Consider the following 14,148-nt stretch of genomic DNA (forward strand, 5'->3'; position numbering starts at 1 on the left):
GGCAGCGGAGGTGGTACAGCTCTGAGGAACTACAGCTGCAGTTCCAGCCCTAGGTCCACCTGTTAGGAGGAATTAAGTGGCGGATCAGAGTGGGAGTGCAGAGCCTGCTTAAGATCTGAGTTTGGTCCTGGTTAGTGGTTCTTGGGGGAGGAGAAGCACTGGTGTGGCAGAGCTTGTTGTGTAGAAATAGCTCTGAAAACAACAGCACAGCCCCTCAAGCTTGGGACAAATACAAGCAGTCATACCCCAACAAAAAAATCAAGGGTGAAGTAGGTGGCTGGGAATGTGGCCAGGCAGCAAAAATGGACTCAGATTCAGACTCAGACTTTGGAATCTTTCTTTGGTGACAAAGAAGACCAAAGCATACAGCCAGAAGAACTCAACAAAGTCAAAGAGCCTACAACAAAAGCCTCCAAGAAAAACATGAATGGGCCTCAGGCCATGGAAGAGCTGAAAAAGGATTTGGAAAAGCAAGTAAGAGAAGTAGAGGAAAAATTGGGAAGAGAAATGAGAGTGATGCAAGAAAACCATGAAAAACAAGTCAATGACTTGGTAAAGGAGACCCAAAAAAGTACTGAAGAAAATAACACCTTAAGAAATAGACTAACTCAAATGGTAAAAGAGCTCCAAAAAGCCAATGAGGAGAAGAATGCCTTGAAAGGCAGAATTAGCCAAATGGAAAAGGAGGTGCAAAAGACCACTGAAGAAAATACTACCTTAGCAATTAGATTGGAGCAAGTGGAAGCTAGTGACTTTATGATAAATCAAGATATTATAAAACAGAACCAAAGGAATGAAAAAGTGGAAGACAATGTGAAATATCTCATTGGAAAAACCACTGACCTGGAAAATAGATCCAGGAGAGATAATTTAAAAATTATTGGACTACCTGAAAGCCATGATCAAAAAAAGAGCCTAGATATCATCTTTCAAGAAACTGTCAAGGAGAACTGCCCTCATATTCTAGGGCCAGAGGGTAAAATAAACATTGAAAGAATCCACACATTGCCTCCTCAAATATATCCCAAAAAGTAAACTCCTAGGAATATTGTCACCACATTCCAGAGCTCCCAGGTCAAGGAGAAAATACTGCAAGCAATCAGAAAGAAACCATTTGAGTATCGTGGAAACATAATCAGAATAACACAACATCTAGCAGCTTCTATATTAAGAGATCAAAGGGCTTGGAATATGACATTCTGGAAGTTAGTGGATCTAGGAATAAAACCAAGAATCACCTACCCAGCAAAACTGAGTATCATGCTCCAAGGCAAAATATGGATTTTCCACAAAATAGAGGACTTTCAAGCTTTCTCAGTGAAAAGACCAGAGCTGAACAGAAAATTTAACTTTTAAACACAAGAATCAAGAGAAGCATGAAAAGGTAAACAAGAAAGAGAAATCACAAGGGACTTACTAAAGTTGAACTGTTTTGTTTACATTCCTACATGGAAAGATGATGTGTATGATTCGTGAGACCTCAGTATTAGGGTAGCTGAAGAGAATATACATGTATATACATATATATGTGTGTGTGTGTGTGTGTGTGTATGTGTGTATATATATATGTGTATGTGTATGTATGTGTATGTATATATACATATACATATATATGTGTGTGTATATATATACACATATATATGTATATATATATACACATATATATATGTATATATATATATACATATATATATATACAGAGAGAGAGAGAGAGAGAGAGAGAGAGAGAGAGAGGGAGAGAGAGGCCACAGGGTGAGTTGAAGATGAAGGGATGATATCTAAAAGAAATAAAGGAGGATGATAGAAGGGAGGGCAGATGGGGGGAAGAGGTAATCAAAAACAAACACTTTTGAAAAGGGACAGTGTCAAGGGAGAAAACTGGATAAACGGGGATAGGTTAGGAAGGAACAAAATATAGTTAGTCTTTCACAACATGAGTATTGTGGAAGGGTTTTACATAATGATATGCATGTGGCCTATGTTGAATTGCTTGAATTCTTAGGGAGGGTGGGTGGGAAGGGAAGAGGGGAAAGAATTTGGAACTCAAAGTTTTAAAAGCAGATGTTCAAAAACAAAAAAAAAGTTTTTGCATGCAACTAGAAAATAAGATTCATAGGCAACGGGGTGTAGAAATTTATCTTGACCTACAAGTAAGGAAGGGCAAAGGGGATGGGAAGGGAGTGGGGTGACAGAAGGGAGGGCTGACTGGGGATCAGGGCAATCAGAATATATGCCATCTTGGAGTGGGGGGGAGGGTAGAAATGGGGAGAAAATTTGTAATTCAAACTCTTTTGAACATCAATGCTGAAAATACATTAAATAAATTGAAGAAACTATAAAAAAAGAAATCTTTTACTTAAAAGTGCTCTAGTACTATCAGATGTTCCAAAAGTGGGTGATACTGCCCCATGGGGGGCACTGGAATGATCCATGGAGGCAGTAGCAGCCTCGGGTACAATTGGAGAGTATTGAATAAAAAGAAGGCAGCAGTGGAAGCATAAGGAAAGAAGAAAAGATAAGAAAAATTTGAAAAACTGTTCATACATGTTTTAGCTGCTGTGTAACAGAAGTAAATATGTAGTGATTATGTTATTTTCTAAATAAACACACAAAATGAAAATTATGACCCATCAGTGGTCAAGTCCACTGACAGGTCTCAACAAGCAAGTGTTGGCAGAGAAGCATGTTGCACGTTGTCAGGAAGTCTAGCACACTTTGGCAGGAATATGTGCAAGTAATGACTTGTTTACAATATAATACTATATGGTTACATGATACCAACATTGCATCATCAAAATTTCAATGCAGGAAAAAACCCCACAAATTACAATAAATTATTAAATTTAAGATGCATCATTAAAATATTTTATATATATTTTTGAACTGATGCTAATTTCAAAAAATAAGAGCAATAAAGGGTTAAAGAAAGTAGATTTCCAGGGGGGTGCTGAGTAATTTTTTTTTTAAAAGGGGTCAGTAGCCTCTTTTTCTGGCTGGTATCATGGCAGGTGTAGAAGAAAAGAAGAAGCTACCATCCACTCCAGAATCCCTTCTGAAAAAGCAAAAGGCTTTTGCAATACTGAAGGCCTTGAAGAAGAAGATGGCTATTAAAAAGCTCCGTAAAATACAGAGAAAATTTATGTATGAAAAAGCTAAAGCCTACCATAAGGAGTACAGACAAATGTACAGAAGTAAAATCCGGCTGGCTAGAATGACATGCACAGCTGGCAACTACTATGTGCTTGCTGAACCCAAGGTAGCTTTTGTGATCAGAATTAGAGGTATCAGTGGTGTTAGCCCAAAGGTCCAAAAAGTATTGCAACTTCTTTGTCTTTGCCAAATCTTCAATGGCACTTTTGTTAAACCTAACAAGACTTCGATTAACATGCTGAGGATTGTGGAACCATACATTGCATGAGGTTATCCAAACCTTAAGTCTGTGAATGACTTGATTTACAGAAGTGGTTATGGCAAGATCAAGAAACAGAGTATTGCCCTGATGGATAATGCCCTTATTGCAAAATCTCTTGGTAATTATGGAATTATCTGCATGGAAGACTTGATCCATGAGATCTACACTGTTGGCAGGCACTTCCAAGCTGCCAACAGCTTCCTCTGGCCCTTCAAATTACCTTCTCCATGAGGCAGAATGAAGAAAAAGACTACACATTTTGTGGAAGTTGGAGATGCTGGCAACAGGGAATACCAGATCAACAGGCTTATTAGAAGAATGAACTAAAGGTCTCTGCCATGATTATTTTTCTAATGGTCTGTTAATAAAAATGCCTGTGATAAATAAAAAACAAACAAAAAAAATAAAGGGGGCAGTAGGCCAAATAAGTGGGGGAAGCTCTGGATAGCCTTAGATGATTATTTTTGTTATAGTTGTGTTTTACCTTAATAACGTACAGTATTTAAACATTTTCCTCTTTTAAAAGTGATATTTAGATAGCTATGAAGGGAGTGACTAGCTCAAACAATTGATATCAAGGACAGAAACTTTTACTTTTGGTTCCTCAGTTCAATCTAGGTTAATACACTTCAAGGTTGTTTGATGACCTATGCAAACTAATTTATTTCTGGGGCGTAGGAGTCCTCTTCTCAAGGAAATGTCCCTTTTCACACCCTTGTTGATAGTTTCAAATAAAGGGGAATTGATTAGCAATGGTTAAGAACACAAGTATTCCCCTAAAAATAGTGTTACTATTTAATTTTTAATCCAAACGCAGACGGTATACAAAAGAACTGATAAAAAAATGAACAATAACTTACTTTTTGTGACAATACCTTCCAGGCGAATGATGTTTGGGTGGTCAAATTGTCCCATGATACTAGCTTCTCTTAGAAAATCCCTTCTTTGCCTGTCCATGTGACCACCTTTCAAAGTTTTGATAGCGACTGGGATCTCTCTTTTCCCTGGTGTTTTCAAACGTCCACTGCAAACTTCTCCAAATTCACCTTGAAATAAGAACAAGAGTTTAAATACAGTGTCCGTATTTGAGAAGAATTCCAGTTTTAGTGCAGTTTCTTCCTTTTAATAAACATGACTCCTCTCCAACGGTATCATTTTCACACGAAAAACTTTCAAAAAAAATTGTGATGCTCACATGTAGCCTTAATAATGAATTTCTATGGAATAAACATGCAAAGGGCAGTTAGGTGGTATAGTGGATAGAGTGCCAGAATTGAAACCAGAAAGACTTATCTTCCTGAGTTAAAATCTGGCCTCAGACACTTACTAGCTGCGTGACCCTGAGCAAGTCACTTACTGCTTTTTGCCTCAGTTCCTCATCTATAAAATGAACTAGAGAAGGAAATGGCAAACCACTCCAGTGTTGTTGCCAAGAAAGCCCAAATGGGGTCACAAAGAGTTAGACACGACTAAAACAATTGAACAACAAAACAAGAAAATGTTGTATTGCAGAGTACCTACTAGTGATCGATATCCTTGAACAACTAAACTATTTTAGGTAACACAGTGGATGATGATAGCGATGATGAACAGAAAAAAAAATAGTATGTAAACTTTTTGAGTCTGCTGTTAATATTGATTTATTGGTCAAATGCAGATTATGTTCAGAGAATACATATGCCCAGATTTTTCTCTACAAGTTGGTCATCTCTGAATTTCATTTACCTGTAAGAAAGGAATCTTGAGGTCCATAATTAGGATCATGCTTAACACTAGACAGACCAAAATTTAAGAATATTTTGAAGGACCAAGCTATATTAATTGATGCAGTATATTTTTTTATCCATAAGACAAAGAAAATAAAGATAGTAGAACAAATTTTTTTTTGGTAAACAGTTGACATGTTTGGTTCTTCCAGTTAACTCATCTGGCTAAATGACCAGTCACATGTCTGCAAATAGGAAGTATAACAATACAAGTTATGAATTTTCTTTGGCTTCATTATGTGAAAATGACTTTCAGGATTTACTATATTTTTTAACAATCTTGCTTTATCTACTATGTGTCCATCACTGTGTGAGAGATTATAAGAAAAAAAGAGAAAAATTGCTCTATTGTCACGAAATTTATGATTTAGTTAGGAAAATAAGACAAATATACTCGAAACAATCAGTGAACTATACAAGACAGTTTACAATTAAGTAGTAAATCCTGATATTGACTATGTGCTTGGAAATTCAGATAAAGAAGATTTATGAGGTAAATGAAGGCTAGAAAACTCTTTCTTCAATAGATGGTTTTTTTTGTTGTTGTTTAATCATTTGTAGTCATGTTTGACTCTTCAAGACCCCGTTAGGGGTCTTTCTTAGCAAAGGTATTAGAGTGGTTTGCCATTTCCTTCTCCAGTTCATTTTACAGATGAGGAAACTAAGGCAAACAGGGTTAAGTGATTTTCCAGGGTCACACAGCTAGTAAGTGTGTGAGGCCAGATTCAAACTCAGGAAGATTAGTCTTCCTGACTCAAGGCTCAGCACTCTATCCACTGTGCCTCCTAACTGTTCTGATGGGGCTTGTGTTGAGCCCTAAAAGGTATGGATAGAATTTAGAAAAGCTGAAGTAAGGATGACCATTCAAAGTTTGTGGAGTAACAGTGAAGCTACTTGCATAACACCTCCTCTAGGGTGATTTTCCCCACTCTTGCTCAAATTGGCAGAGCAAGAGAGTGACTAACTACTATTTCCTCATGGTTATTGGGCTAAACCTGAAGATAATTGGGGTTTTTAACACTTACTCATGAGCCTCAAACCAGTGTACTTCTCATTTACTGTCAGCTTGATTCAATTAGCTTATAGAAAGGGTATTTAATAAGTAGAAATAGCAAATATAATAATTAACAAACGTCTCTGAAAATTCATATCACACATTCTTCTTATATACACAAGGATCCCCAGGATGCTGACCTAAAATCAAGAATAAAACAGCTATTTTATGCATAGAGAGTGTATGTGGCAAAGGGGTAAATCATAAGTCCTGATTACTAGAAATCTTTTTTTCCCTTTACTGAGTCCTCATGAAATTCCCTTTAGATGTACCTCTCTGTTGAACTTCAAGGGCCTGTGCCTTTATAGAATCCAAAATATGTACTTCTCTGCCTCCCTCCAGGGGCCCCTTTCCTTGTTGTGTTTAGTTTGTCATTCATGTGTCTCTCGGGTCCTGATGCAGATTCTATCATTAACCACTGCTGTTCCAGGGGCACTGCCATAATGCCAATGGGAGCTTCAGATCTTCCAACCTTATTAATCCCATGGCCAATAGATCTTTCTCTCTTCTCTTATCATCTCTTATCTTCTCACAAAAAGGTGACTCCTTCTCTGGATTCCTTTACTACTGGATTTGACCATCACAGCCTTGAATCTTATCTAGTTTTCTGTTTTTAAATGTAGCCCTGGGACATAACTGATTCTTATAAATATGTTTCTGGTGTGACATCTGCTTTTTTTCAATGACACAAATCTCTATGATATTTTACATTGATTAAGGACTTATTCATGCCTCATTTACTCTGTGATTACAATAATTAAGGTAGGGATAGAAACCCCCACACTTTACTGACATAATGAACAGTTTATTTACTGGGGGAATATGTTTGAACAGGCAAGGAGGGGCCTGGTAAACAATGTAGGAAATGAATTTCATTCCTTAATTGGCACATGTCATATTTAGAAATTTTTCAGGTGTGAATTATGTGCTTATATGCCAATTAGTATCTGTACTTTCTCATATGTTTTTTTGGGTATGTTTCTTTTGGTATTTTTTTAAATAAAGGCAGTAAAATGAAAAGAAACAAAAATGAATGGTTATTTGTTTTGTTAATTACTATTAGTTAAAAGTCTGGTGGGACAAGAGTTTGAAGGTCATGGGCTCCAAGTTAGATTTCTGATTTACTATGGACAATTTCAATCTCATTAGCATAGCTAATTGAAAGTTGACTTAATTCACTTGGAGTAGTAAAAGAAAACGATAGGGGGGCAGAGCCAAGATGGCAGCATGAAAACAGTGACTCACTTGAGCTCTCCCCCAAATCCCTCCAAACACCTGTAAAAATCATTGTAAACGAATTCTAGAGCTATAGAACCCGTGAAATGACAGCATGAAACAAGTCTCCAGCACAGAATGGCCTGGATAGTTGCTGGGAAGGGTCTATTGAACCATTTTGGGAGCAAAGTGCAGCCCAACATGGGCCACGCAAGGAGCAGACCAGGCAGAACAGGCCTCATGGTCCTGAATCACTGAGCTGTGGTGGTTTACAGACTTCTCAACCCACAAACTCCAAAGACAACGTAGCAGGTAAGTGGCAAAACTGTTGAACCTAAGTGAGAGGAGGGCATGGTCTGGCCCCAACCCCAGGGTGGCAGAAGTGGCTGCAGTGGTAGCTGCAGCAGCAGCAGCAGCTGTGTCTGGAGCTCCAGGCCCACAGATGGTAGGGGAAATCAAGTAGCTGATCAGAATGGGAGTGCAGGGATCTCTTTGCTGGCACTGAGGCAAGATTCTCTTGCTTTGCCCTGCTTGGATCTGGGCCACGGTCCTGGTTGGAAGTCTTTGGGGGAGGAGGAGCACTGGTGTGGCAGAGCTTGTGGTGGCTGTGGAGAGGGAGTCTTCTTGGTAGTTACATGGCAGAAAAGAGTGCTTGCACTCACAGACCAGAGCACAGGCCAGGAGAGGAGTATCATACCACCTTAGAAATAGAAATAGAGGACTTACAAGCATTCTTGATGAAAAGACCAGAGCTGAATAAAAAATTTGACTTTCAAATACAAGAATCAAGAGAAGCATTAAAAAGGTAAACAGGAAAGAGAAATCATAAGGGATTTACAAATGTTGAACTGTTTATATTCCTACATGGAAAGATGATATTCGTAACTCATGACATATTTATCACTATTAGTTGGAGGGAATATACACATGTATAGACAGAGGACACAGGGTGAGTTGAATATGAAGGGATGATATCTAAAAGAATAATTGGGAGAAGAAACAGAGAGATAGAATGGGGTAAATAATCTCACATAAAAGTGGCAAGAAAAAGCTGTTATAATGGGAGGGAAGAGGGAGTAAGTGGAAGGGAGTGAGTGAACCTTACTCTCATTGGGTTTGGCTTATAAGGATTGAATAACAGACACACTCAATTGGGTATCTTACTCTACAGGAAAGTAGGGGGGAAGGGGATAAGAGGAGGGATGATAGAAGTGTTAGAAGTGATGATTGAAGTGAGGCTGATTGGGGGAGGAGGTAGTCAAAAGCAAACACTTTTGAAAAGGGACAGGGTCAAAGGAGAAAACTGAATGAAGGGGGACAGGATAGGATGGAGGGGAATACAGTAAGTCTTTTACCACATGACTATTACGGAAATGTTTTGCATAATGATACATGTGTAACCTATATTGAATTGCTTGCCTTCTCAAGGAGGGTGGGTGGAGAGGGAAGAAGGGAGAGAATTTGGAACTCAAAGTTCTAAAAACAAATACCTAAAAATTATTTTAACATGCAACTGGGAAATAAGATAAGCAGGCAATGAGCTATAGAAATCTATTTTGCCCTACAAGAAAGTAATAAGGGAGGGAATGGGGTGATAGAAGGGAGGACAGACTGGGGAAAGGGACAATCAGAATACATGTCATCTTGCGGTAGGGGGAGGGTAGAGATGGAAAGAAAATTTGTAACTCAAAATCTTGTGGAAATGAATGTTGAAAACTAAAAATAAATTTAAAAAAAGATGCAAATAATGTAATTGTAAACATGGAAGAGAAATAAAGAAAACTGTAATTACAAAGCTTATTACAACACATACAAAGATAATATATTTGTTAGCTTTAGAAATGTCCAGAAATATAGACAAATATGTGAATGTACACAGATATATCTTTGGCCAGGCATGATTAAGTTCTCTAGCAATTCAGTACAAAAGTACTCAAATTTTATTTTTGCAATTATTCTAATATGGAAGATAATAAGCCACTTTTAAGTAGAATCTCAACCAATTGTGAGAATCACTGTTCTTGTGAGCCTAGAACAAAGAAATTCTAGCTATTCAGTTCTCTTTGTAATGGTAGTTTTTATTATTTTTTTAAAAAAGCTGAGGCTAAAGCTTTTCTCCTGTGGATATTAATGATAAAAAAAGGGAAGTTGATCAAAACTTTCCACACTTTTCTTTCAAAGTAGAGAACTTTGAAGGAGGGAATGGGAGATTTCTATTTTTAATATGTGGTCTATCTGGATACACTAAGCTAAATGAAGATTCATCTTCAGATCATCTTGATTCACTGTGATGAATATTTAAAGCAAAACCCAAATTTTCCTATTTTCCCCATAGTAAGGCTGCTGGTAGATAGAAACATTCAGCATCAATTTAACACATCTCATCTGCTATAAGATGCTAATCCATGGGATTTTTCTTTCACACTTCGTAGTATTTCAAACGAACTTCTAAATATAATGAAATGAATAGACTAATCTATTGGTATTTTACCAAGAGTGACACAACACTGTTTTTCTTTGATTTTTTTTGTTGCCTGAATTCATGTATCTTATTAACACTAGGCAGGTGTTTCTTCATGTGAAGCATTGAATTATCAAGCTGTTATCACACTCATTCTGGTGGCACCAAACACAGTTGTCTCAATTAGGAACTCTGAAAGCATTCTTTCTGTATATTCCAGAAGTTCAGTCAGAGGGCACATCTGAATCTTTGTCTTCCAAGCTATATTTCTCAGGCAGATAGGTGAAAATAAATTAATTTAACTGTATAGTTTCTGATAGTACTGACGACATTTTTAAAGGTATGGTACCTAATAGCATTGGGCAGCTAGGTGGTACAGTGGATAGAGTGTAGGACCTGCAGTCAGGAAGCCTCATTTTCCTGAGTTCAAATCTGGCCTTGGACACTTATTAGTTGTGTGACCCTGAGCAAATCACTTAACCGTGTTTGCCTCAGTTCCTCATTTATAAAATAAGCTGAAGATGGAAATGGCAAAGCACTTCAGTATCTTTGCCAAGAAAACCCCAAATGGGGTCATGGAGAGTTAGACGTGACTGAAATGATTGAATAACAACCCAGTAAAATCAGAACAGTCAGATTTGATTGTCTGGACTTAATATGCAAATGTTAGATACATTAAATCTAATGAAGCCTGAAGTAGGGACACAGAGAAAGGCATGCTATCCACATCCAGAGAAAGAACTATGGAGTCTGAATGAAGATTTAAGCATACTATTTTCTCTCTTTTTTGTTTGTTTTTTTCTTTCTTCTGGCATTTCCCTAATGTTCTTATTCTTCTTTCACAACATGACTAATGTAGAAATATATTTAATATGATTGTACATGTATTTTTTAATGATTGTACATGTATAGCCTATATTAGATTGCTTGTCATCGTGGGGTAGGAGGAGGGGAGATAGGAAGGAAGAAAAAATTTGGAACACAAAATCTTATAGCAGTGCATGTTGAAAACTATCTTCACACATATTTGGAAAAAATAAAATGCTACTAAGTGGAAAAAAATAAATTTCCATGTCAAGAAAACCTATATAATAAATAGTATGCATTGTGTTTAAAAAAAGAATTTAGCAGTGTAAGGCAGACTCACTTGGGGTCTCAAGGATGAGGCTAATAGGAAGGATTTCTTTGTGCCCCTTAAGGAGTTCTCCAACATTCTTATACCATAATGACTAATGTAAGTGACGGGTATGTTAGCAATAAACTGTTTTTGCCCTTACTAATCCAACTAACCTCTTTATAATTTTAAAATGACAAACAGTAACATTTTGGAGTAGGGGTCAGGGCCTGTGACTTCATCAGTGTTGGGAACTCCTGGTGGGGAAACATATGACAACAGTACAAATCAATAACTTAGAGTCTTAGAGAGTTACCTGGGCCGCTGGGAGGCTAAATGGCTGTCTCACTGCCATATTAACGCAGTTAATATGTGTCAGAGTCCAGTTCTCTCTTCAATAGGCCATGCTGCCTCTCTTCATATTCACAATTTAAATCAATGTTGTTGTTAGTTGTTTTTCAGTTGTGTCTGACTCTTCCTGACTCCATTTAGGGTTTTCTTGGCAAGGATAGTGGAGTGGTTTGCCATTTCCTTTTCCAGCTCATTTTACAGATAAGGAAACTGAGGCAAAGAAGGTCTAATGACTTGCCCAGGGTTGCAGAGCTAGTGTTTGAGGCCAGATTTGAACTCAGGAACATGAATTTTTCTGACCTCAGGCCTGGCACTCTCTCCACTGTGCCACCTAGCTGCTCCAACTAATACCAATAAACAACCCCCAAAATATGAAATAAAATTCTATATAGAAACATAATTTGAACTGTTTATAATTTAATTAGAAAAAATATTCTCATATACATTTTTCAAAAAGGCTTTTTCTGTTGATAAAATACTCTTGAATATACATCCAAGTGGTCTAATCTTTAGCCTAATTATTAACATTTAATTCTCTTTGAAAATGTTTTCATCAAACATTTCAAGTCCTGCTATATACTTGACAGTAACTAACAAATAATGTCATTTAACTCAATGTGTGCAAGTCTCTGGAAAAGCTCAAACAAGATATTTTGAAGTCCACTCAGGCAATAAACATGAACAGTCATCACAATGAAGAACCAAGTGTTTAGACAGGCATGACTAAGAGGAGAGAGTGGACTGTCAGTAGTAGATGGTCATGAATGCTTTAAAAAAAGCAGAAAAGCATATCTTCAGTAACACGATAAGTGTAAAAGACCAAAAAGAATCTTGTTACAAAGATTATTCTAGGCCTCCAAATAACTGAATAAGATGTTCAAAACATCTTTAGTCACAGGTCTAGTGGGTCATCAATAAAACTGAAAGGAAAAATTGAAAATTTCTCTAAAAACTAAAGATTTTAGTTGGATGACAATATGTCATTATAGGTGAATATTTGAAGAACTCAAATAGTAAAATGGCTATGTGCAAAACTCTAAATCATCTTTCTCATTTCCCTGTCCTACTCCACAATCCGATTAGTTGCTAAGTCTTAAAGCTTTTATTTTTCCAACATCTCTCATATATATCTCCTTTCTTTTCCAAATGCAATCAGCTAATTTCAGGTCCTCATATCTTCTCACCCAGACTATTGTAACAATGACAAAAACTAACTTCTATAAAGACCTTCAAGTTCGGCAATGTCCTTTGTACATGCTGTCTCATTTGAACCTCATAAAAATTCTGTGAGGTAGCTGTTAAAGTTATATGATTCCCAGATGAGGAAACCAAGATTCTGAGACATCTAATGACTTGCCCATGGTAAAACAGCTAGTAAATATTGAAACAATTGCTTACCGGCTGTTTTATTTCACAAAATAATGAAAAAAGCATGTATTAATCTCTTACTACTATTGTCAGTTCTCGCACTTTATATATAATCTAAGATATATTTTATCTTTTTAGTTATCTAGTATATATATCACCATATCTATCTATCTATCTATCTATCTATCTATCTATCTATCTATCTATCTGTCTGTCTGTCCGTATTTCTGTCTGTGTCTATCTGTCTGTCTGTCTGTGTGTCTATCTATGTATCTATCTATCTTTCTATTGATCTATTGGTCTTTCTATCTATCTAGCCCTAGTTTTCCCGTTGAGTTTCAGTTATTTATTACCAGTTGATTATTGGACATTTCAAACTTGATTACCTGGAGACACCTTAAACTCAACATGTCTAAAGGGAATTCATTATTTTTCTCCAAGCACTCACCTATTCCACACTTCTTCATTTCTGTTAGAGGCATGATAATCCTTTCAGTATCTGTGGTTTATAATCACCTCACATACCTAATCAGATGCCAACAACATCTCTAACATCCTAACCTTTCTCTCCACTCATACAAATACTAATATTGTTCAGGCCCTCATCAACTTTCTCTTGGTGGTTCTCCCTGACTTGAGTCTCTCCCCACTCTAGTTCATCCTATATGCTGCTGACAAAGTGATTTTCCTTAGGCACAGATTTCACCATATGATTTCCCTACTCAACCAACTCCAGTGGCTTCCTAGTTCCCCTACAATAAAATACAGATGCCTCTGTTTAGCTTTTAAAGCCTTGTACAACCTGGCCCCAAGGTATCAGTCAAGCCTCATTGGACAGTATCTTTATTCCACACTGTTCAATGTACCCAAACAGGCCTTTTCTCTCTTCCTTACACATGATGCTCCATTTCCTATTTCTGTGCTTGGCTTTGGCTATATCTACACATCTGGAATGCACTCCTACCTTAGTGCATACCTCTCTTCTTTTTAAGACACTCATCTTCTCCAATAAACCTTTCCTAATCCTCCCCCTCCACCTGGTCCCTCTGAAATTAGTTTGTATTTAACTACTTTGTATATATTTGTATTTACTAAATTTATATTTGTACTAGCTGTCCGTATAGCTACATATACATATAAAGGTATATATTTGTATGTATTCATTGCCTTCCCCATTCAAATATAGGTTTATTTTGAGTAGGGATTATTTCATTCTTTGTGCTTGTATTCCCAATGCATAACAGAGTGACTAGTACAGAGTTGGTACTTAATATATACTCATTGAGTGTTGATTGTAAGAGCTTCCAAAATGATTTTATTTCCTACATTATCTCCCTTTTCCAATCTCTGTTTCATATTACTGCCCAGATAATCTTCCTAATAAACCACACAATATAGCACCCTTCT

The 14,148-nt window shown here is 37.0% G+C and overlaps 1 protein-coding gene and 1 pseudogene across 1 annotated transcript in view; one reads left to right on the forward strand and one right to left on the reverse strand.

The window, feature by feature from the left end:
* EPHA6 (EPH receptor A6) overlaps positions 1-14,148 on the reverse strand; it is a 1,226,126-nt gene that overhangs the window by 295,527 nt on the left and 916,451 nt on the right. The window contains exon 11 of the mRNA XM_036746072.1: positions 4,273-4,458. Within this exon, the coding sequence (XP_036601967.1) occupies positions 4,273-4,458 (186 nt within the window). The remainder of the gene's footprint in view (positions 1-4,272; positions 4,459-14,148) is intronic.
* On the forward strand, positions 2,987-3,739 carry LOC118838712 (annotated as a pseudogene).

This window comes from Trichosurus vulpecula, chromosome 2 (assembly GCF_011100635.1).
Source record: "Trichosurus vulpecula isolate mTriVul1 chromosome 2, mTriVul1.pri, whole genome shotgun sequence".
Taxonomy (NCBI): Eukaryota; Metazoa; Chordata; class Mammalia; order Diprotodontia; family Phalangeridae; genus Trichosurus; species Trichosurus vulpecula.